This window comes from Megalobrama amblycephala, linkage group LG9, assembly GCF_018812025.1.
Source record: "Megalobrama amblycephala isolate DHTTF-2021 linkage group LG9, ASM1881202v1, whole genome shotgun sequence".
Classification (NCBI taxonomy): Eukaryota; Metazoa; Chordata; class Actinopteri; order Cypriniformes; family Xenocyprididae; genus Megalobrama; species Megalobrama amblycephala.
In genome coordinates this window covers 29751207-29775850 of record NC_063052.1, presented here as the reverse complement: position 1 = coordinate 29775850, position 24644 = coordinate 29751207, and the positions used below count along the sequence as shown (strand labels likewise).

At 40.3% G+C, this 24644-nt stretch overlaps 3 protein-coding genes and 3 pseudogenes across 21 annotated transcripts in view; all 6 read left to right on the top strand.

Moving 5' to 3' along the window:
- LOC125275563 (protocadherin gamma-A11-like) overlaps nt 1-24644 on the top strand; it is a 205955-nt gene that overhangs the window by 142213 nt on the left and 39098 nt on the right. The window contains exon 1 of one of the 19 annotated variants that reach the window (XM_048202651.1): nt 18124-20915. The exons of the other annotated variants lie outside the window; for them this stretch is intronic. Coding sequence (XP_048058608.1) covers nt 18471-20915 — 2445 coding nt within the window. The 5' untranslated portion in view covers nt 18124-18470. Of the gene's footprint in view, nt 1-18123; nt 20916-24644 lie in introns of those variants that run through there. 19 annotated transcript variants of the gene reach the window in all.
- Nucleotides 5587-8074, top strand: LOC125275572 (annotated as a pseudogene).
- On the top strand, nt 8575-11281 carry LOC125275567 (putative protocadherin beta-18). Its single transcript, XM_048202677.1, has one exon. The coding sequence runs from the start codon at nt 8798-8800 to the stop codon at nt 11264-11266; it is 2469 nt and encodes an 822-aa protein (XP_048058634.1). The 5' UTR covers nt 8575-8797; the 3' UTR covers nt 11267-11281.
- On the top strand, nt 11572-14492 carry LOC125275606 (annotated as a pseudogene).
- On the top strand, nt 14516-17693 carry LOC125275607 (annotated as a pseudogene).
- LOC125275569 (protocadherin gamma-A11-like) lies at nt 21662-24160 on the top strand. Its single transcript, XM_048202679.1, has one exon. The coding sequence runs from the start codon at nt 21677-21679 to the stop codon at nt 24143-24145; it is 2469 nt and encodes an 822-aa protein (XP_048058636.1). The 5' UTR covers nt 21662-21676; the 3' UTR covers nt 24146-24160.

The window sequence follows — 24644 nt, the reverse complement described above, 5'->3', positions numbered from 1 at the left end:
CGGTTCTTTGTTGTTTTTACGCCCAAAGAGGCGCATCTTCGACGCGGATTTCATCATGGCTAATGCAGCCTCTCGTGCTCTGCGTCTTTGTCATGGCCGTTGCGCGCGGGCAGGTCCGTTATTCTATTCCAGAGGAGATGACAAAGGGCTCGCTGGTGGGAAATATCGTTCAGGATCTCGGTTTGGATGTTAAGAGGCTGAAATCTGGTCGAGCGCGGATCTTTACGGAGGACAGTCGTGAGTACATCGGTCTGAATGTGGATAAAGGGACGCTGATAGTGAAAGAGAGGATAGATAGAGAGGAGCTGTGCGCCCAAGTGTCTCCCTGCTCCTTACATTTTCAGATCATTCTAGAAAACCCCATGGAGCTGCATAGAATTGATGTGGAAATATTAGATATTAATGATCATGCTCCAGTTTTTGCATGAAAAAAGAGATTACTTTTCAAATAAGTGAATCTTGCTTTGTCTGGGGCTCGATATTCAATCGATAGCGCGAAAGATCCTGATGTTGGTCTAAATTCTCTTCAGACATATAAATTAACTCCATCTGATCATTTCACAGTTAAAATACCTGCTCATCTCGACGACAACAAAATATGTAGAAATTACTTTGCAAAAACCTCCTTAGACAGAGAAACTGCAGAGGAACATAAATTGATTTTAACTGCATTCGATGGCGGAACCCCTCAAAAAACGGGCACTATCAAGATAAACGTTATTGTTTTAGATGCAAATGACAATGCACCTGTTTTCAGTCAGTCGGTCTATAGAGCTTCAATTCCAGAGAATTTTTCTAAAGGATCGACTGTGTTAAGCGTTAGTGCAACTGATGGAGATATTGGATCTAATGGAGAGGTTACAGTATTCTTTCTCTCAGAGCAGTGAAAGCTCTTCTGGTCTTTCACTTTGAAATTGATTCCAGTAATGGGGAAATTACAGTTAATGGTCCCGTTAGATTTCGAGAAATCCAAAAAATATGAATTATCTGTGGAAGCAAGAGACAAAGGACGGATTAAGTGATACCAGTAAAGTGCATATTGAAATTACTGATATAAATGATAATGCTCCTATAATAAGCGTAATTTCCTTTTCTAACCCAGTGCCGGAGAATTCAGCGCCAGAGACTGTGATAGCAATGCTGAATGTCAAAGATTTAGATTCGGGGAAAAACGGAATAGTTAAGTGCTTCATTCCTCAGAATTTGCCGTTTAAAATAAAGTCATCAACCCCAAATTTCTACAGTTTAGTCACTGATGAGCTTTTGGATCGGGAGATGATCTCAGAGTATAATATCACAGTGACAGCTATTGATGAGGGCTCGCCATCTTTCTCTACTAATAAAACACTGACTCTGAAGATCTCTGATGTCAATGACAACGCCCCTGTGTTCCAGCGTCAGTCATACACCGCATATGTGATGGAGAATAATTCCCCCGGACTCTCTGTTTTATCTGTTAAAGCGCGTGACAAAGACTCTGGCAATAACGCGCGTATTTCATATTTTCTAGAGGATGTTCTTGTGAATGGCGTCTCTGCCTCGACCTATATTTCAGTGAATGCAGAGAGCGGAGACATTCTTGCTGTTCGTTCTTTTGATTATGAGCAAACAAAAGAATTTAACATTCGCGTAAAAGCGCAGGACGGAGGCTCTCCTCCTCTCAGCAGCAACGTGAGCGTGAAAATCATCATTCAGGACCAGAATGACAACGCGCCTCAGGTTCTGTATCCGGTCCAGTCAGGCGCAAATGTGGTGGCTGAAATAGTGCCTCGTTCGGCAGATGTGGGTTATCTGGTGACTAAAGTGGTGGCTGTTGATGTGGACTCTGGTCAGAATGCCTGGCTCTCATATAAACTGCACAAAGCCACAGACAGGGCGCTGTTTGAAGTGGGCTTACAGAATGGAGAAATAAGAACTGTTCGCCAAGTCACAGATAAAGATGCTGTCAAACAAAGACTCACTGTTGTAGTGGAGGACAACGGGCAGCCCTCTCGATCAGCTACAGTCAATGTTAACGTGGCGGTGGCGGACAGCTTCCCTGAAGTGCTAACGGAGTTCACTGACTTTACGCACGACAAGGAATACAACGACAACCTGACTTTCTATCTGGTCTTGGCCTTGGCTGTGGTTTCATTTCTCTTTATCGTGTCTATCATTGCCATACTGTCAGTCAAATGCTACAGATGGAGACGCGAGCGCATGTTTTACAAATCTGGAGCGAATCTTCCGGTTATTCCGTATTATCCGCCTCTTTACGCAGACGTAGGCGGCACAGGAACTTTACAGCACGTGTACAATTATGAGGTTTGCAGAACCACTGACTCCAGAAAGAGTGATCTGAAATACGCCAGACCTTGCAGTGAGAGCATCATTAGTCTGGACACCAGTGGAACACACACACTCACGCATGCGCAGAGGGAGAGACTGAATAATGATGATTCTTTTGATCAGGTGAGCTTCGATTTTTAAATGGTGTATGAAATGATGCCTTTGGTGTCTTTTCTGCTTATTTTCATTTTATTATAGTCTCAACTTTTTTCTTATGTAGTTCATCTTTCCTGTGCAGCCATGAAAGGAAATGAGTGCTTACTTTTTTTAGCTTATAAATGATTTTCTGTATAACTTGCTTTATATTCGTTTAATTTTACATTTATTTTCCATTGAAGTCCTACAGTATATGGCATGCTACCACTGAAATGTCAGTTAGAAATTAGAAATTGTTAATATATATATATATATATATATATATATATATATATATATATATATATATATATATATTATATTATTTATAACATTTCTCCAAAGTAATGTAACTGCTCTCAAAACAGTTAACACAGTGATCTAAACTCACCTTAGCCAAACAGTTCAACTTTACTGCAAAATAAAGCACTGCATTTTTTTCTAGTCAAAACTACAAGTGTTTTCTCTCATGATTTTAGAACACTTTCAGCTTTAGATGTTCAAATACACTAATGAAAATACAGATTTATTGTAATGTTTTTCCAACAGGTTTTGTTATATGGGTCACTGAGCAAATGAAGCTTCAAAAAATTTATTTTTAAAAAATCTTTTCAATGTAATGCATATTTTTGAGTCATGAACAATGTAAACACGTTTCAGTTGTTACATAACATTTCAAAGTGTTTAAATTATTATTATTATTATTATTATTATTGTTATTATTATTATTATTTTATTTACTTTTTTTTTTGTCAGGTGGTACAACCAAATATCTGTAAATATGTATCTACCCATACTTGAAATGAGCTGTTTTATCAATATTTGAGAGATATCTACAAACCTTTTCACTCTGCCACAATGATCTTTTGTGGTCCTCTGGATGTTGCATTACAGTATCAGGCTTAACGTTATTACCTTGTCAGTTGCTAATAAAATATTTGCAGATGTGCCACCCTGACATTGGAGAATATTGCTTGGCAAAAGTTTTTCAATTACCTCAACAGCTTTAAAACTACAGATATTTATAAAAATTTGTTTATATGTATTTCAAACATAACATTATGCCAAAGCAAAAGTATTTTATCTTGAATTTCTTACAAAAATAACCATTTCTTATTTAAAGAAGAAAAAAAAAAAAAAAAAACTTTTTACGGGGGCTGAATCCTGAATGCCCTATAACCTCAGATAGGGCTCCCCAGGTCCAGGATTAAGAAACACTAAATTGGGTTAATTCTGATTTCATTTGAAATCCACCTCTCCTCCTAGCCCTCCCACCCTGCTGTCCATTCACTATGTCCATGTCTTCTTACAAATTCTCCACTTGATTTTTCCACTACACCAATGTCCTCCACTATACTCAGCTCTTCTCCTATCCTCCTTTTTTACTTCATCCTCTCTCCTCGTATATGATCTCCTTCTATATGTTCCACTTTTCCTTTCCTTCTTATTACACCCTTCCTCTATACCCACACCACCACCTTTACGCTTACACCTCTTTATCTTCCCCTTCTCTTGCATATTTTTTTTTGTTCTATGTATACTTTGCCTTTCATATTTTCCCTGTAACTGTCACAGGTGGCTGAATCAATGAACGCACGACAAAGGATAATTCCAGGAAATCTGTCTTTTAATCCAAATACTCAGGAAACAGGCAGGGAAAACTCAGAAAACAACCACTTTACATAGATGAGACAGGACAAAGAACTGAACCAAACATACACAAGACCAAACAAGGAACTAATGAGCTAATTAACGAGCAACAGGTGAACTGAATGAAACTGACACAGACTAGAAACTAGGTCACAAAAGGAAATAATAATGAAACAGGGCATACTCATGACAATTATATAATGCAATTGTGATAAATGCGTAAACATTTGGGAAAACTGCATTTCCTGTGTTGTGTGTATGATTAATCAAGCAGATATCAGTTTGGGACAAATTGAAAGCATACCATGTGCATTTGATAAATTTGACAAATTCCAGAGTTTTGTTTGTTGTGTTTGGACAAATGGTACATTAATGTTTGTGATTTGTGTAAAGCCTATAAAAATAGCTGTGATTGATTTTCCTAATATATTAAAGTTTTGGTTGGACGTATTAACTATTATGAAAACATCTGAGAATTTTGTGTGAGTTTTGAGAAAATGGTTCACATGATTTGCAATTTGTGTGAAATGAATGAAAACTTACAATCTGTTAAGGACAATTAAAAAGTGTTCAGATCATGAGTTAACTGTTTTGAGAACAGTGATCCTAGTTTGGAGAAATGTGTCAAACAGATTGAGAAAAACTGTATTGCCGTTGTATTCATAGTTTGTTGGTTGGTTATTTTCCATTTTAAAAATTTCCTTGTGTGATTTTTCACTTGTTCTTGTTAAGAAGTGAGAAACTATATTCACAGCATTTGCATTTGCTTCCCTGACCATGGTCTGAAACGCGGCGACACAGTCATTTACTTCATATATTCTGCTGCATCTCTTTAGAGCAGACTGTCTTTTTGAGATTTTCAGCATCTTATTGGTCTGCCATCCTGTTGAAAAGTTAAACTAAATACTATTTCATTACTTTTTATTGTATTTAAGGTATTTATCCCTGTCTGTCTGATCAGTGTTCATATACAGATATGGCTTGATCAAAACTTTGATCAAACAGAAAATGTATTTGTTTAATTTTCCCCTTGCATCTTTATTTACACAAACTCATATAATCTTTGTATTTCATAGACATTTATTGTTATGGAACTTTTTTATACTTCAGAACTTTGTTTAGTAAATTGCTTTTCTCAGGCTTGTCTGACAGACATAAAGGTTTATTAATTTTATTCTTTCTGTAGTTCATCAGACTGGACTCATAGTGCCGCTGTTGGTCAATATGTCAGTTTAGAGAGCAGATCTGCTGCAGTTCCACCCCCATCATCTCCATATTATTAGAGAGAGAGAAAGCTGAGAGCGCAGTCTGAAGAGGAGAGAGAAGGAAAATCACGGAGAAACTGTATTTAATATCTTCTCTTGGATTTATATACTTTTCTGATGTTTTCACTTTGGACATATACATGATTTCCTCCAGTTTTCTGACTTTTTCTTTGCTTTCATCTTTAGTGGAATCATTTGAGATGTCTTCTGCAAAATGTCGGACAGAACAATGGCGCGGCAAGTACTGCTGTTTATTTGGTTTCTCTCTCTCAGTTCAGCTCTCGGGCAGGTCAGTTACTCCATTCCTGAAGAAATGGCGAAAGGCTCTTTAGTCGGGAACATAGCGCAGGATGGGTTTAGATTTAAAGGACTGAAATCGGGTAAAGGCTATTTATACTGGAGACAGCGCTGATACATCGAGCTGAATCGTGAAACAGGGTCTGAATTATAAAGAGAGAATAGACCGAGAGGCGCTGTGCGGACAGTGCAACGCCTTGCTCGCTTACATTTTCAGATTATTCTAGAAAACCCCATGGAATTTTACTGCATAGAATTACAGTCGAAATTACAGATATAAATGATCATTCGCCCTTCTTTCAAACGGGCTGAGATTAGATTCAAATCAGTGAGTCGGCTTTGTAACTGGGGCAGTATTTGTTTTCGATAGCGCAATGATCCTAGATGTCGGAACTAAATAGCTCTTCAGACTTATTTACTAATTAACCCACTGATAATTTTTTATTGAAATTACAAACTCAGGCAGACGGTAGTAAGCTTGTAGAAATGGTTCTGCAGAAACCCCTCGATCGTGAAAAGCAGGAGCATAAATTGTCTCTGGTTCTGACAGCGATTCGATGGCGGTGATCCACAATTGTCTGGGCACTGCGCAAGATACATACGTTACTTGTTTTAGATGTGAAATGACAATGCGCCTGTTTTCAGTCAGAAAATCTATAGAGCTTCAATATCCATTGAGAACGCCCTCAAAGGCACAGTTGTAACGACGGTTAGTGCAACTGATTTGGACGAGGGATCAAACGGAAAGTAAAATATGCCATTACAAATACTCTCGACAATGTTCCGGAATTGTTTCCAAATTAACGATTCAAACGGTGAGGTTACAGTAAAGGGAATATAGATTATCGAGAAAGCTCGGCATTATCAAATTCATGTACAGGCGAGCGATGACGGAGGTCTGACCGATTCTTGTAAAATCGATGTAGATGTGATTGATATAAATGACAATAAACTCGCTATAATATCATGTCTAAATTAACCACCATATCCGAGAACTCAGCGCCAGGAACTGTTGATAACAATGCTAAACGTGCAAAGACCCAGATGCAGGAGAAAACGGTAAAATGTAAGTGTTCAATTCCTGAGAATATTGCCGTTTACCCTAAAGTCGATCAAATAATAATTTCTACAGTTTAGTCACTGATGAGCGATTTAGGATCGAGAGCGAGAGTCTCAGGTATAACATCAGTGTGAACGTGCTATTGATGAGGGCGTGCCCTCTCTCTCCAGCAGCGTCACTCTCTCCTTACAGATATCTGATGTCAATGACAACGCGCCCTGTGTTTGAGAAGTCAGCTCATATGACCGCCTCTGTGATGGAGAAAATTCAACACACCGGGTCTTTCCATATTCACAGTCAGAGCCAGAGACGCAGATTTTAACCAGAACGCCCGCGTGTCTTACATTTTCTGGAGGACTCGTCGGTTAACGGAGTGCCCGTCTCCTCGACCTTAGTGTCCGTTAATGCAGAGAGCGGAGACATTCATTGCTGTTCGATTCTTTTGATTATGAGCAGAACAAAGAATTTAACATTCCGCGTAAAAGCGCAGGACGGAGGCTCTCCTCCTCTCAGCAGCAACGTGAGCGTGAAAATCATCATTCAGGACCAGAATGACAACGCGCCTCAGGTTCTGTATCCGGTCCAGTCAGGCGCAAATGTGGTGGCTGAAATAGTGCCTCGTTCGGCAGATGTGGGTTATCTGGTGACTAAAGTGGTGGCTGTTGATGTGGACTCTGGTCAGAATGCCTGGCTCTCATATAAACTGCACAAAGCCACAGACAGGGCGCTGTTTGAAGTGGGCTTACAGAATGGAGAAATAAGAACTGTTCGCCAAGTCACAGATAAAGATGCTGTCAAACAAAGACTCACTGTTGTAGTGGAGGACAACGGGCAGCCCTCTCGATCAGCTACAGTCAATGTTAACGTGGCGGTGGCGGACAGCTTCCCTGAAGTGCTAACGGAGTTCACTGACTTTACGCACGACAAGGAATACAACGACAACCTGACTTTCTATCTGGTCTTGGCCTTGGCTGTGGTTTCATTTCTCTTTATCGTGTCTATCATTGCCATACTGTCAGTCAAATGCTACAGATGGAGACGCGAGCGCATGTTTTATAAATCTGGAGCGAATCTTCCGGTTATTCCGTATTATCCGCCTCTTTACGCAGACGTAGGCGGCACAGGAACTTTACAGCACGTGTACAATTATGAGGTTTGCAGAACCACTGACTCCAGAAAGAGTGATCTGAAATACGCCAGACCTTGCAGTGAGAGCATCATTAGTCTGGACACCAGTGGAACACACACACTCACGCATGCGCAGAGAGAGAGACTGAATAATGATGATTCTTTTGATCAGGTGAGCTCGAGTAAATGGTTATGAATATGCCTTTGGTGTCTTTTTTATTTATTATTTTCCTCTTTCTGACTTCCTCAGTTTTGTTAATGTGCAATATATTTTTTTCGAATTATAGAAAAAGAAACCTGCAGCTGTAGTTTATTAATCATGTTGGTGACTACATTTTTTCACACTTTTTCATATTAAAACCTTAACTTTTCAATATTTAATAGGAAATGACATGCATAGTCTTTAAAAAATATTTTTTTTTTTACCAGTTTCAAGCAATTCAGGTAAGAGGATGTTATCGTGTATGTGCGCGCGCATGGGTGAGTCATAATGAATAGTTCCTACATAATTTAAAGTCTATTTTATATTTTCTGTTTTGCTTTTGACTATTTTCTTTTCATCATATATTTTGGTATTTCCTTTCAAACTATTTTTTGTATCTCTATTTCAGCTGTTTTAACGCTAAATGTATACCACAATGGTCGCAGTCCATATAGTTTTTGTGTTTCTCTTCAACTGTATTTTTCAGTGTAATATTTCTCTGATGCACTAAGTGCCGCTGTTGGTCAGTATGTTCCAGCTTTAAACACTCGTTTTTAGATCCTCCTCCACTTTCTGACATCACATTCTGCAGAATATCTCTTTCATTCACACGGTCTCTTTAACACTGAAGCGTCGAGACATTCGCTGCTCTGTGTTTTCGGATGATACAATTCAATCTTTCTGAATCTTTTGTTCTTCGTCTTTTCATCTTTAGTGGAATAGCAGATTTGGATGATGTCGATTCTTTGTTATTTTTACGCCCAAAGAGGCGCATCTTCGACGCGGATTTCATCATGGCTAATGCAGCCTCTCGTGCTCTGCGTCTTTGTCATGGCCGTTGCGCGCGGGCAGGTCCGTTATTCTATTCCAGAGGAGATGACAAAGGGCTCGCTGGTGGGAAATATCGTTCAGGATCTCGGTTTGGATGTTAAGAGGCTGAAATCTGGTCGAGCGCGGATCTTTACGGAGGACAGTCGTGAGTACATCGGTCTGAATGTGGATAAAGGGACGCTGATAGTGAAAGAGAGGATAGATAGAGAGGAGCTGTGCGCCCAAGTGTCTCCCTGCTCCTTACATTTTCAGATCATTCTAGAAAACCCCATGGAGCTGCATAGAATTGATGTGGAAATATTAGATATTAATGATCATACTCCCGTTTTCATAAGCAAAGAGATAAATTTTCAAATTAGCGAACTAGCGTTGCCTGGAGCTCGATATTCAATCGATAGTGCTAAAGATGCTGATGAGGGTATAAATTCACTTCAGACGTATAGATTAAGTAAAAATGATCATTTTGTGCTCAAAACGTTGTCTCACACTGATGGTACTAAATATGTGGAAATGGTCTTGCAGACACCATTAGACAGAGAAAAACAGGAGGAGCATAATCTGATTGTAACAGCGTTTGATGGCGGAACCCCCCAAAAAACCGGTACAGTGAAAATAAACGTCAGTGTTTTGGATGCAAACGACAACGCGCCTGTTTTTAGTCAGTCTGTATATACAGCACTTGTCGCTGAAAATGCGCAAAAGGGTTCATTAGTTTTAAAGGTTAGTGCAACTGACGCAGATCAAGGAATAAATAAACAAGTGTCCTATTCATTCTCACAAAGCAGCAAAAACATCTTGAACATTTTCAGTATTGAGCCCACTAATGGTGATATAATTGTTGTTGGCCATCTAGACTTTGAAAAATCCAAGAAATACGAATTGAATGTGGTGGCAACAGACAATGGGGGTTTAACGGATACTGCTAAAGTAATGGTGGAAATAACAGATGTTAACGACAATGCCCCTGTAATTAATGTAATTTCGTTCTCAAACCCTTTACCAGAAAACTCAGCTCCTGAGACTGTGATAGCGATGCTGAATGTCAAAGATTTAGACTCGGGGAAAAATGGACAGGTGAGATGCTTAATTAACCATGATTTACCATTTCGAATCAGACAATCATCCTCAAATTTCTATAGTTTGATAACTGATCAGCTTTTAGACCGTGAAAAAATGTCTGAATATAATATCACAGTAACAGCTATTGATGAGGGCTCGCCATCTTTCTCTACTAATAAAACACTGACTCTGAAAATCTCTGATGTCAATGACAACGCCCCTGTGTTCCAGCGTCAGTCATACACCGCATATGTGATGGAGAATAATTCCCCCGGACTCTCTGTTTTATCTGTTAAAGCGCGTGACAAAGACTCTGGCAATAACGCGCGTATTTCATATTTTCTCGAGGATGTTCTTGTGAATGGCGTCTCTGCCTCGACCTATATTTCAGTGAATGCAGAGAGCGGAGACATTCTTGCTGTTCGTTCTTTTGATTATGAGCAAACAAAAGAATTTAACATTCGCGTAAAAGCGCAGGACGGAGGCTCTCCTCCTCTCAGCAGCAACGTGAGCGTGAAAATCATCATTCAGGACCAGAATGACAACGCGCCTCAGGTTCTGTATCCGGTCCAGTCAGGCGCAAATGTGGTGGCTGAAATAGTGCCTCGCTCGGCAGATGTGGGTTATCTGGTGACTAAAGTGGTGGCTGTTGATGTGGACTCTGGTCAGAATGCCTGGCTCTCATATAAACTGCACAAAGCCACAGACAGGGCGCTGTTTGAAGTGGGCTTACAGAATGGAGAAATAAGAACTGTTCGTCAAGTCACAGATAAAGATGCTGTCAAACAAAGACTCACTGTTGTAGTGGAGGACAACGGGCAGCCCTCTCGATCAGCTACAGTCAATGTTAACGTGGCGGTGGCGGACAGCTTCCCTGAAGTGCTAACGGAGTTCACTGACTTTACGCACGACAAGGAATACAACGACAACCTGACTTTCTATCTGGTCTTGGCCTTGGCTGTGGTTTCATTTCTCTTTATCGTGTCTATCATTGCCATACTGTCAGTCAAATGCTACAGATGGAGACGCGAGCGCATGTTTTATAAATCTGGAGCGAATCTTCCGGTTATTCCGTATTATCCGCCTCTTTACGCAGACGTAGGCGGCACAGGAACTTTACAGCACGTGTACAATTATGAGGTTTGCAGAACCACTGACTCCAGAAAGAGTGATCTGAAATACGCCAGACCTTGCAGTGAGAGCATCATTAGTCTGGACACCAGTGGAACACACACACTCACGCATGCGCAGAGAGAGAGACTGAATAATGATGATTCTTTTGATCAGGTGAGCTCGAGTAAATTATTATGAATATGCCTTTGGTGTCTTTTTTATTTATTATTTTCATCTTTCTGACTTCCTCAGTTTTGTTAATGTGCAATGAATTTATTTCGAATTATAGAAAAAGAAACTGGCAGCTGTAGTTTATTTAAAATTACCAGTATCAATTTGGTGACTACATTTTTTCACACTTTTTCATATTAAAACCTTAACTTTTCAATATTTAATAGGAAATGACATGCATAATCTTTTATTTATATATATATATATATATATATATATATATATATATATATATATATTCCAGTTTCAAGCAATTTCAGGTAAGAGGATGTTATCGTGTATGTGCGCGCGCATGGGTGAGTCATAATGAATTGTTCCTGCATTATTTAAAGTCTATTTTATATTTTCTGTTTTGCTTTTGACTATTTTCCTTTCATTATATTTTTTGGTGTTCCTTTCAAACAAACTTTTTAATTATATTTCAGCTGTTTTAACGCTAAATGTATACCACAATGATCGCAGTTCATATAGTTTTTGTGTTTCTCTTCAACAGTATTTTTCAGTGTAATATTTCTCTGATGCACTAAGTGCCGCTGTTGGTCAGTATGTTCCAGCTTTAAACACTCGTTTTTAGATCCTCCTCCACTTTCTGACATCACATTCTGCAGAATATCTCTTTCATTCACACGGTCTCTTTAACACTGAAGCGTCGAGACATTCGCTGCTCTGTGTTTTCGGATGATACAATTCAATCTTTCTGAATCTTTTGTTCTTCGTCTTTTCATCTTTAGTGGAATAGAAGATTTGGATGATGTCGATTCTTTGTTATTTTTACGCCCAAAGAGGCGCATCTTCGACGCGGATTTCATCATGGCTAATGCAGCCTCTCGTGCTCTGCGTCTTTGTCATGGCCGTTGCGCACGGGCAGGTCCGTTATTCTATTCCAGAGGAGATGACAAAGGGCTCGCTGGTGGGAAATATCGTTCAGGATCTCGGTTTGGATGTTAAGAGGCTGAAATCTGGTCGAGCGCGGATCTTTACGGAGGACAGTCGTGAGTACATCGGTCTGAATGTGGATAAAGGGACGCTGATAGTGAAAGAGAGGATAGATAGAGAGGAGCTGTGCGCCCAAGTGTCTCCCTGCTCCTTACATTTTCAGATCATTCTAGAAAACCCCATGGAGCTGCATAGAATTGATGTGGAAATATTAGATATTAATGATCATGCTCCTCTTTTTGCCAGAAAGGAAATTGATTTTCAAATAAGTGAATCTGCACTTCCCGGAGCTCGATTTTCATTAGACAGCGCCCACGATCCTGACACTGGCACTAACGCGCTCAGGTCATACACGTTAAATCCAACAGATAATTTTGATTTAAAGGTTCTTTCACGAAACGATGGCTCAAAATACGTCGAAATGGTTCTTAAATTACCTTTAGACAGAGAGACTCAGCAGGAGCACAAATTAACCCTTACAGCATTTGATGGCGGCAATCCGCAGAGAACTGGCACTGTCAGGATAAGTGTTACGGTCATAGACGCAAACGATAACGCCCCTGTTTTCAGTCTGCCTGTTTACCGTGTTTCATTATTTGAGAATTCACCAAATGGTGCTGTAGTAATCAAGGTAAGCGCTACTGATAATGACCAAGGCGCAAACGGTGAGATCACATATTCTTTTTCACGTAGTTCAGGAAAAGCCCTTGATTTATTCCACATTGACACAAATACAGGGGAAATTACTGTAAAGGGAGATTTGGATTACGAGAGGGCGAAGCAGTTTGAGTTAAATATAGATGCTACAGACAAAGGTGGTTTAACTGACTCTAGTAAAGTTGTAATTGACATTACAGATGTAAATGACAACCCCCCTGTAATCAGTGTGATTTCATTTTCTAACCCAATACCCGAGGACGCAGCACCAGAAACTGTGATAGCCATGCTGAATGTCAAAGATTTAGATTCAGGAAGAAATGGACAGGTTAAATGCTCTATTCCTACAGATTTGCCTTTCAAAGTGAAGTCATCTGCCCAGAATTTCTACAGTTTGATAACTGATCAGCTTTTAGACCGTGAAAAAATATCAGAATATAATATCACAGTAACAGCTATTGATGAGGGCTCGCCATCTTTCTCTACTAATAAAACACTGACTCTGAAAATCTCTGATGTCAATGACAACGCCCCTGTGTTCCAGCGTCAGTCATACACCGCATATGTGATGGAGAATAATTCCCCCGGACTCTCTGTTTTATCTGTGAAAGCGCGTGACAAAGACTCTGGCAATAACGCGCGTATTTCATATTTTCTAGAGGATGTTCTTGTGAATGGCGTCTCTGCCTCGACCTATATTTCAGTGAATGCAGAGAGCGGAGACATTCTTGCTGTTCGTTCTTTTGATTATGAGCAAACAAAAGAATTTAACATTCGCGTAAAAGCGCAGGACGGAGGCTCTCCTCCTCTCAGCAGCAACGTGAGCGTGAAAATCATCATTCAGGACCAGAATGACAACGCGCCTCAGGTTCTGTATCCGGTCCAGTCAGGCGCAAATGTGGTGGCTGAAATAGTGCCTCGTTCGGCAGATGTGGGTTATCTGGTGACTAAAGTGGTGGCTGTTGATGTGGACTCTGGTCAGAATGCCTGGCTCTCATATAAACTGCACAAAGCCACAGACAGGGCGCTGTTTGAAGTGGGCTTACAGAATGGAGAAATAAGAACTGTTCGCCAAGTCACAGATAAAGATGCTGTCAAACAAAGACTCACTGTTGTAGTGGAGGACAACGGGCAGCCCTCTCGATCAGCTACAGTCAATGTTAACGTGGCGGTGGCGGACAGCTTCCCTGAAGTGCTAACGGAGTTCACTGACTTTACGCACGACAAGGAATACAACGACAACCTGACTTTCTATCTGGTCTTGGCCTTGGCTGTGGTTTCATTTCTCTTTATCGTGTCTATCATTGCCATACTGTCAGTCAAATGCTACAGATGGAGACGCGAGCGCATGTTTTATAAATCTGGAGCGAATCTTCCGGTTATTCCGTATTATCCGCCTCTTTACGCAGACGTAGGCGGCACAGGAACTTTACAGCACGTGTACAATTATGAGGTTTGCAGAACCACTGACTCCAGAAAGAGTGATCTGAAATACGCCAGACCTTGCAGTGAGAGCATCATTAGTCTGGACACCAGTGGAACACACACACTCACGCATGCGCAGAGGGAAAGACTGAATAATGATGATTCTTTTGATCAGGTGAGCTCGAGTAAATGGTTATGAATATGCCTTTGGTGTATTTTTTATTTATTATTTTCCTCTTTCTGACTTCCTCAGTTTTGTTAATGTGCGATGTATTTTTTTTTTTTTTTCGAATTATAGAAAAAGAAACCTGCAGCTGTAGTTTATTAATCATGTTGGTTACTACATTTTTTCACACTTTTTCATATTAAAACCTTAACTTTTCAGTATTTAATAGGAAATGACATGCATAGTCTTTAAAAATATATATTTTTTACCAGTTTCAAGCAATTCAGGTAAGAGGATGTTATCGTGTATGTGCGCGCGCATGGGTGAGTCATAATGAATTGCTCCTACATTATTTAAAGTCTATTTTATATTTTCTGTTTTGCTTTTGACCATTTTTCTTTCATCATATTTTTTGGTGTTCCTTTCAAACAGATTTTTTTAAATTATATTTCAGCTGTTTTAACGCTAAATGTATACCACAATGGTCGCAGTTCATATAGTTTTTGTGTTTCTCTTCAACAGTATTTTTCAGTGTAATATTTCTCTGATGCACTAAGTGCCGCTGTTGGTCAGTATGTTCCAGCTTTAAACACTCGTTTTTAGATCCTCCTCCACTTTCTGACATCACATTCTGCAGAATATCTCTTTCATTCACACGGTCTCTTTAACACTGAAGCGTCGAGACATTCGCTGCTCTGTGTTTTCGGATGATACAATTCAATCTTTCTGAATCTTTTGTTCTTCGTCTTTTCATCTTTAGTGGAATAGAAGATTTGGATGATGTCGGTTCTTTGTTGTTTTTACGCCCAAAGAGGCGCATCTTCGACGCGGATTTCATCATGGCTAATGCAGCCTCTCGTGCTCTGCGTCTTTGTCATGGCCGTTGCGCGCGGGCAGGTCCGTTATTCTATTCCGGAGGAGATGACAAAGGGCTCGCTGGTGGGAAATATCGTTCAGGATCTCGGTTTGGATGTTAAGAGGCTGAAATCTGGTCGAGCGCGGATCTTTACGGAGGACAGTCGTGAGTACATCGGTCTGAATGTGGATAAAGGGACGCTGATAGTGAAAGAGAGGATAGATAGAGAGGAGCTGTGCGCCCAAGTGTCTCCCTGCTCCTTACATTTTCAGATCATTCTAGAAAACCCCATGGAGCTGCATAGAATTGATGTGGAAATATTAGATATTAATGATCATGCTCCAGTTTTTATTAGAAAGGAAATAAGCTTTCAAATTAGTGAGCTTGCTGTTCTTGGAGCAAAATTTTCTTTAGATAATGCACAAGACTCTGATGTAGGTTTAAATACCCTTCAGAGATACACGCTCAATCCAACTGATTATTTTTCTCTGAAAGAACAGATGGGAAGTGATGGATTGAAATATGCTGAAATGATTCTACAAACACCACTAGATAGAGAAAATCAAGAGGAGCATAAGTTAACATTGACGGCGTTTGATGGCGGCAGTCCCCAGAAATCAGGCACTATTAAAATAACTGTTCTTGTAATCGACGCAAACGACAATTCTCCTGTATTTAGTCTCCCTGTGTATAGAGTTTCCCTACTGGAGAATTCACCAAAGGGCACTGATATCGTGAGTGTGATAGCAACTGATAAAGACAAAGGAACGAATTCTGAACTGACGTATTCCTTCTCACAAACATCAGGAAAGGCTTTAGAGCTATTCAATATTGATTCAGAAAGCGGCGGGATTACTGTTAACGGTGACCTGGATTTCGAGAAATCAAAACATTTTCAATTACATGTTGAAGCAACAGATAAAGGTGGCTTGACAGATTCCAGTAAAGTTATTATTGAATTAATTGACGTTAATGACAATGCACCTATAATAAGCGTAATTTCATTTTCTAACCCAATACCCGAGGACGCAGCACCAGAAACTGTGATAGCGATGCTGAATGTCAAAGATTTGGATTCAGGAAGAAACGGACAGGTTAAATGCTCTATTGCTACAGATTTGCCTTTCAAAGTGAAGTCATCTGCCCAGAATTTCTATAGTTTGATCACTGATCAGCTTTTAGACCGTGAAAAAATATCAGAATATAATATCACAGTAACAGCTATTGATGAGGGCTCGCCATCTTTCTCTACTAATAAAACACTGACTCTGAAGATCTCTGATGTCAATGACAACGCCCCTGTGTTCCAGCGTCAGTCATACACCGCATATGTGATGGAGAATAATTCCCCCGGACTCTCTGTTTTATCTGTTAAAGCGCGTGACAAAGACTCTGGCAATAACGCGCGTATTTCATATTTTCTAGAGGATGTTCTTATGAATGGCGTCTCTGCCTCGACCTATATTTCAGTGAATGCAGAGAGCGGAGACATTCTTGCTGTTCGTTCTTTTGATTATGAGCAAACAAAAGAATTTAACATTCGCGTAAAAGCGCAGGACGGAGGCTCTCCTCCTCTCAGCAGCAACGTGAGCGTGAAAATCATCATTCAGGACCAAAATGACAACGCGCCTCAGGTTCTGTATCCGGTCCAGTCAGGCGCAAATGTGGTGGCTGAAATAGTGCCTCGTTCGGCAGATGTGGGTTATCTGGTGACTAAAGTGGTGGCTGTTGATGTGGACTCTGGTCAGAATGCCTGGCTCTCATATAAACTGCACAAAGCCACAGACAGGGCGCTGTTTGAAGTGGGCTTACAGAATGGAGAAATAAGAACTGTTCGCCAAGTCACAGATAAAGATGCTGTCAAACAAAGACTCACTGTTGTAGTGGAGGACAACGGGCAGCCCTCTCGATCAGCTACAGTCAATGTTAACGTGGCGGTGGCGGACAGCTTCCCTGAAGTGCTAACGGAGTTCACTGACTTTACGCACGACAAGGAATACAACGACAACCTGACTTTCTATCTGGTCTTGGCCTTGGCTGTGGTTTCATTTCTCTTTATCGTGTCTATCATTGCCATACTGTCAGTCAAATGCTACAGATGGAGACGCGAGCGCATGTTTTATAAATCTGGAGCGAATCTTCCGGTTATTCCGTATTATCCGCCTCTTTACGCAGACGTAGGCGGCACAGGAACTTTACAGCACGTGTACAATTATGAGGTTTGCAGAACCACTGACTCCAGAAAGAGTGATCTGAAATACGCCAGACCTTGCAGTGAGAGCATCATTAGTCTGGACACCAGTGGAACACACACACTCACGCATGCGCAGAGGGAGAGACTGAATAATGATAATCCTTTTGATCAGGTGAGCTCGAGTAAATGGTTATGAATATGCCTTTGGTGTATTTTTTATTTATTATTTTCCTCTTTCTGACTTCCTCAGTTTTGTTAATGTGCAATATTTTTTTTTCGAATTATAGAAAAAGAAACCTGCAGCTGTAGTTTATTAATCATGTTGGTGACTACATTTTTTCACACTTTTTCATATTAAAACCTTAACTTTTTAATATTTAATAGGAAATGACATGCATAGTCTTTAAAAAATATATATATTTTTTACCAGTTTCAAGCAATTCAGGTAAGAGGATGTTATCGTGTATGTGCGCGCGCATGGGTGAGTCATAATGAATTGTTTCTACATAATTTAAAGTCTATTTTATATTTTCTGTTTTTGCTTTTGACTATTTTCTTTTCATCATATATTTTGGTGTTCCTTTCAAACAGATTTTTTTTTAATTATATTTCAGCTGTTTTAACGCTAAATGTATACCACAATGGTCGCAGTTCATATTGTTTTTGTGTTTCTCTTCAACAGTATTTTTCAGTGTAATATTTCTCTGATGCACTAAGTGCCGCTGTTGGTCAGTATGTTCCAGCTTTAAACACTCGTTTTTAGATCCTCCTCCACTTTCTGACATCACATTCTGCAGAATATCTCTTTCATTCACACGGTCACTTTAACACTGAAGCGTCGAGACATTCGCTGCTCTGTGTTTTCGGATGATACAATTCAATCTTTCTGAATCTTTTGTTTTACGTCTTTTCATCTTTAGTGGAATAGCAGATTTGGATGATGTCGGTTCTTTGTTGTTTTTACGCCCAAAGAGGCGCATCTTCGACGCGGATTTCATCATGGCTAATGCAGCCTCTCGTGCTCTGCGTCTTTGTCATGGCCGTTGCGCGCGGGCAGGTCCGTTATTCTATTCCAGAGGAGATGACAAAGGGCTCGCTGGTGGGAAATATCGTTCAGGATCTCGGTTTGGATGTTAAGAGGCTGAAATCTGGTCGAGCGCGGATCTTTACGGAGGACAGTCGTGAGTACATCGGTCTGAATGTGGATAAAGGGACGCTGATAGTGAAAGAGAGGATAGATAGAGAGGAGCTGTGCGCCCAAGTGTCTCCCTGCTCCTTACATTTTCAGATCATTCTAGAAAACCCCATGGAGCTGCATAGAATTGATGTGGAAATATTAGATATTAATGATCATGCTCCAGTGTTCATGAAAAAAGAGATTACTTTTCAAATAAGTGAACTTGCTTTGTCTGGGGCTCGATATTCAATCGATAGCGCGAAAGATCCTGATGTTGGTCTAAATTCTCTTCAGACATATAAATTAACTCCATCTGATCATTTCACAGTTAAAATACCTGCTCATCTCGACGAAACAAAATATGTAGAAATTACTTTGCAAAAACCCCTTGACAGAGAAACTGCAGAGGAACATAAATTGATTTTAACTGCATTCGATGGCGGAACCCCTCAAAAAACGGGCACTATCAAGATAAACGTTATTGTTTTAGATGCAAATGACAATGCACCTGTTTTCAGTCAGTCGGTCTATAGAGCTTCAATTCCAGAGAATTTTTCTAAAGGATCGACTGTGTTAAGCGTTAGTGCAACTGATGGAGATATTGGATCTAATGGAGAGGTTACATATTCTTTCTCTCAGAGCAGTGAAAGCTCTTCTGGTCTTTTTAACATTGATTCCAGTACAGGGGAAATTACAGTTAATGGTCCGTTAGATTTCGAGAAATCCAAAAAATATGAATTATCTGTGGAAGCAAGAGACAAAGACGGATTAAGTGATACCAGTAAAGTGCATATTGAAATTACTGATATAAATGATAATGCTCCTATAATAAGCGTAATTTCCTTTTCTAACCCAGTGCCGGAGAATTCAGCGCCAGAGACTGTGATAGCAATGCTGAATGTCAAAGATTTAGATTCGGGGAAAAACGGAATAGTTAAGTGCTTCATTCCTCAGAATTTGCCGTTTAAAATAAAGTCATCAACCCCAAATTTCTACAGTTTAGTCACTGATGAGCTTTTGGATCGGGAGATGATCTCAGAGTATAATATCACAGTGACAGCTATTGATGAGGGCTCGCCATCTTTCTCTACTAATAAAACACTGACTCTGAAGATCTCTGATGTCAATGACAACGCCCCTGTGTTCCAGCGTCAGTCATACACCGCATATGTGATGGAGAATAATTCCCCCGGACTCTCTGTTTTATCTGTTAAAGCGCGTGACAAAGACTCTGGCAATAACGCGCGTATTTCATATTTTCTAGAGGATGTTCTTGTGAATGGCGTCTCTGCCTCGACCTATATTTCAGTGAATGCAGAGAGCGGAGACATTCTTGCTGTTCGTTCTTTTGATTATGAGCAAACAAAAGAATTTAACATTCGCGTAAAAGCGCAGGACGGAGGCTCTCCTCCTCTCAGCAGCAACGTGAGCGTGAAAATCATCATTCAGGACCAGAATGACAACGCGCCTCAGGTTCTGTATCCGGTCCAGTCAGGCGCAAATGTGGTGGCTGAAATAGTGCCTCGTTCGGCAGATGTGGGTTATCTGGTGACTAAAGTGGTGGCTGTTGATGTGGACTCTGGTCAGAATGCCTGGCTCTCATATAAACTGCACAAAGCCACAGACAGGGCGCTGTTTGAAGTGGGCTTACAGAATGGAGAAATAAGAACTGTTCGCCAAGTCACAGATAAAGATGCTGTCAAACAAAGACTCACTGTTGTAGTGGAGGACAACGGGCAGCCCTCTCGATCAGCTACAGTCAATGTTAACGTGGCGGTGGCGGACAGCTTCCCTGAAGTGCTAACGGAGTTCACTGACTTTACGCACGACAAGGAATACAACGACAACCTGACTTTCTATCTGGTCTTGGCCTTGGCTGTGGTTTCATTTCTCTTTATCGTGTCTATCATTGCCATACTGTCAGTCAAATGCTACAGATGGAGACGCGAGCGCATGTTTTACAAATCTGGAGCGAATCTTCCGGTTATTCCGTATTATCCGCCTCTTTACGCAGACGTAGGCGGCACAGGAACTTTACAGCACGTGTACAATTATGAGGTTTGCAGAACCACTGACTCCAGAAAGAGTGATCTGAAATACGCCAGACCTTGCAGTGAGAGCATCATTAGTCTGGACACCAGTGGAACACACACACTCACGTATGCGCAGAGGGAGAGACTGAATAATGATGATTCTTTTGATCAGGTGAGCTCGAGTAAATGGTTATGAATATGCCTTTGGTGTCTTTTTTTTATTTATTATTTTTCTCTTTCTGACCTCCTCAGTTTTGTTATAGGGGCACTGTGTTTTTTTCCCGACTGATAGAAAAAACACTGGCAGCTGTAGTTGAAATGTACTGGTATCATGTTGGTGACTACATTTTTTCACACTTTTTTTCATACTAAAACCCTGACTTTTCAATACTTAATAGGAAATTACATGCATAGTCTTTAAAATACATATTTTTCCATTTGCACTCAGTCAAGTAAGAGGTTTCTGTGTGCGCGCGCATGAGTGAGTCATAATGAATTGTTCCTACATTATTTAAAGTCTATTTTATATTTTATGTTTTGCTTTTTACTATTTTCCTTTCATTATATTTTTTGGTGTTCCTTTCAAACAAACTTTTTAATTATATTTCAGCTGTTTTAACGCTAAATGTATACCACAATGGTCGCAGTTTATATAGTTTTTGTGTTTCTCTTCAACAGTATTTTTCAGTGTAATATTTCTCTGATGCACTAAGTGCCGCTGTTGGTCAGTATGTTCCAGCTTTAAACACTCGTTTTTAGATCCTCCTCCACTTTCTGACATCACATTCTGCAGAATATCTCTTTCATTCACACGGTCTCTTTAACACTGAAGCGTCGAGACATTCGCTGCTCTGTGTTTTCGGATGATACAATTCAATCTTTCTGAATCTTTCGTTCTACGTCTTTTCATCTTTAGTGGAATAGAAGATTTGGATGATGTCGGTTCTTTGTTGTTTTTACGCCCAAAGAGGCGCATCTTCGACGCGGATTTCATCATGGCTAATGCAGCCTCTCGTGCTCTGCGTCTTTGTCATGGCCGTTGCGCACGGGCAGGTCCGTTATTCTATTCCAGAGGAGATGACAAAGGGCTCGCTGGTGGGAAATATCGTTCAGGATCTCGGTTTGGATGTTAAGAGGCTGAAATCTGGTCGAGCGCGGATCTTTACGGAGGACAGTCGTGAGTACATCGGTCTGAATGTGGATAAAGGGACGCTGATAGTGAAAGAGAGGATAGATAGAGAGGAGCTGTGCGCCCAAGTGTCTCCCTGCTCCTTACATTTTCAGATCATTCTAGAAAACCCCATGGAGCTGCATAGAATTGATGTAGAAATATTAGATATCAATGATCATGCTCCCTCGTTCATGAACAAAGAGATTACTTTTCAAATAAGTGAACTTGCTTTGTCTGGGGCTCGATATTCAATCGATAGCGCTAATGATCCTGATGTAGGTCTAAATTCTCTTCAGACATATAAATTAACTCCATCTGAACATTTCACAGTTAAAATACCTGCTCATCTCGACGAAACAAAGTATGTAGAAATGACTTTGCAAAAACCCCTTGACAGAGAAACTGCAGAGGAACATAAATTGATTTTAACTGCATTCGATGGCGGAACCCCTCAAAAAACGGGCACTATCAAGATAAACGTTATTGTTTTAGATGCAAATGACAATGCACCTGTTTTCAGTCAGTCGGTCTATAGAGCTTCAATTCCAGAGAATTTTTCTAAAGGATCGACTGTGTTAAGCGTTAGTGCAACTGATGGAGACATGGGATCTAATGGAGAGGTTATGTATTCTTTTTCCAAGAGCAGTGAACGTTTATCTAACCTTTTCCAAATTGATTCCAGTAATGGGAAAATTACAATTAATGGTCCGTTAGATTTCGAGAAATCAAAAAAGTATGAATTATATGTTGAAGCAAGAGACAAAGACGGATTAAGTGATACCAGTAAAGTGCATATTGAAATTACTGACATAAATGATAATGCTCCTATAATAAGCGTAATTTCCTTTTCTAACCCAGTGCCGGAGAATTCAGCGCCAGAGACTGTGATAGCAATGCTGAATGTCAAAGATTTAGATTCGGGGAAAAACGGAATAGTTAAGTGCTTCATTCCTCAGAATTTGCCGTTTAAAATAAAGTCATCAACCCCAAATTTCTACAGTTTAGTCACTGATGAGCTTTTGGATCGGGAGATGATCTCAGAGTATAATATCACAGTAACAGCTATTGATGAGGGCTCGCCATCTTTCTCTACTAATAAAACACTGACTCTGAAGATCTCTGATGTCAATGACAACGCCCCTGTGTTTCAGCGTCAGTCATACACCGCATATGTGATGGAGAATAATTCCCCCGGACTCTCTGTTTTATCTGTTAAAGCGCGTGACAAAGACTCTGGCAATAACGCGCGTATTTCATATTTTCTAGAGGATGTTCTTGTGAATGGCGTCTCTGCCTCGACCTATATTTCAGTGAATGCAGAGAGCGGAGACATTCTTGCTGTTCGTTCTTTTGATTATGAGCAAACAAAAGAATTTAACATCCGCGTAAAAGCGCAGGACGGAGGCTCTCCTCCTCTCAGCAGCAACGTGAGCGTGAAAATCATCATTCAGGACCAGAATGACAACGCGCCTCAGGTTCTGTATCCGGTCCAGTCAGGCGCAAATGTGGTGGCTGAAATAGTGCCTCGTTCGGCAGATGTGGGTTATCTGGTGACTAAAGTGGTGGCTGTTGATGTGGACTCTGGTCAGAATGCCTGGCTCTCATATAAACTGCACAAAGCCACAGACAGGGCGCTGTTTGAAGTGGGCTTACAGAATGGAGAAATAAGAACTGTTCGCCAAGTCACAGATAAAGATGCTGTCAAACAAAGACTCACTGTTGTAGTGGAGGACAACGGGCAGCCCTCTCGATCAGCTACAGTCAATGTTAACGTGGCGGTGGCGGACAGCTTCCCTGAAGTGCTAACGGAGTTCACTGACTTTACGCACGACAAGGAATACAACGACAACCTGACTTTCTATCTGGTCTTGGCCTTGGCTGTGGTTTCATTTCTCTTTATCGTGTCTATCATTGCCATACTGTCAGTCAAATGCTACAGATGGAGACGCGAGCGCATGTTTTATAAATCTGGAGCCAATCTTCCAGTTATTCCGTATTATCCGCCTCTTTACGCAGACGTAGGCGGCACAGGAACTTTACAGCACGTGTACAATTATGAGGTTTGCAGAACCACTGACTCCAGAAAGAGTGATCTGAAATACGCCAGACCTTGCAGTGAGAGCATCATTAGTCTGGACACCAGTGGAACACACACACTCACGCATGCGCAGAGAGAGAGACTGAATAATGATGATTCTTTTGATCAGGTGAGCTCGAGTAAATGGTTATGAATATGCCTTCGGTGTATTTTTTATTTATTATTTTCCTCTTTCTGACTTCCTCAGTTTTGTTAATGTGCAATATATTTTTTTCGAATTATAGAAAAAGAAACCTGCAGCTGTAGTTTATTAATCATGTTGGTGACTACATTTTTTCACACTTTTTCATATTAAAACCTTAACTTTTCAATATTTAATAGGAAATGACATGCATAGTCTTTAAAAAATATTTTTTTTTTTACCAGTTTCAAGCAATTCAGGTAAGAGGATGTTATCGTGTATGTGCGCGCGCATGGGTGAGTCATAATGAATAGTTCCTACATAATTTAAAGTCTATTTTATATTTTCTGTTTTGCTTTTGACTATTTTCTTTTCATCATATATTTTGGTATTTCCTTTCAAACTATTTTTTGTATCTCTATTTCAGCTGTTTTAACGCTAAATGTATACCACAATGGTCGCAGTCCATATAGTTTTTGTGTTTCTCTTCAACTGTATTTTTCAGTGTAAT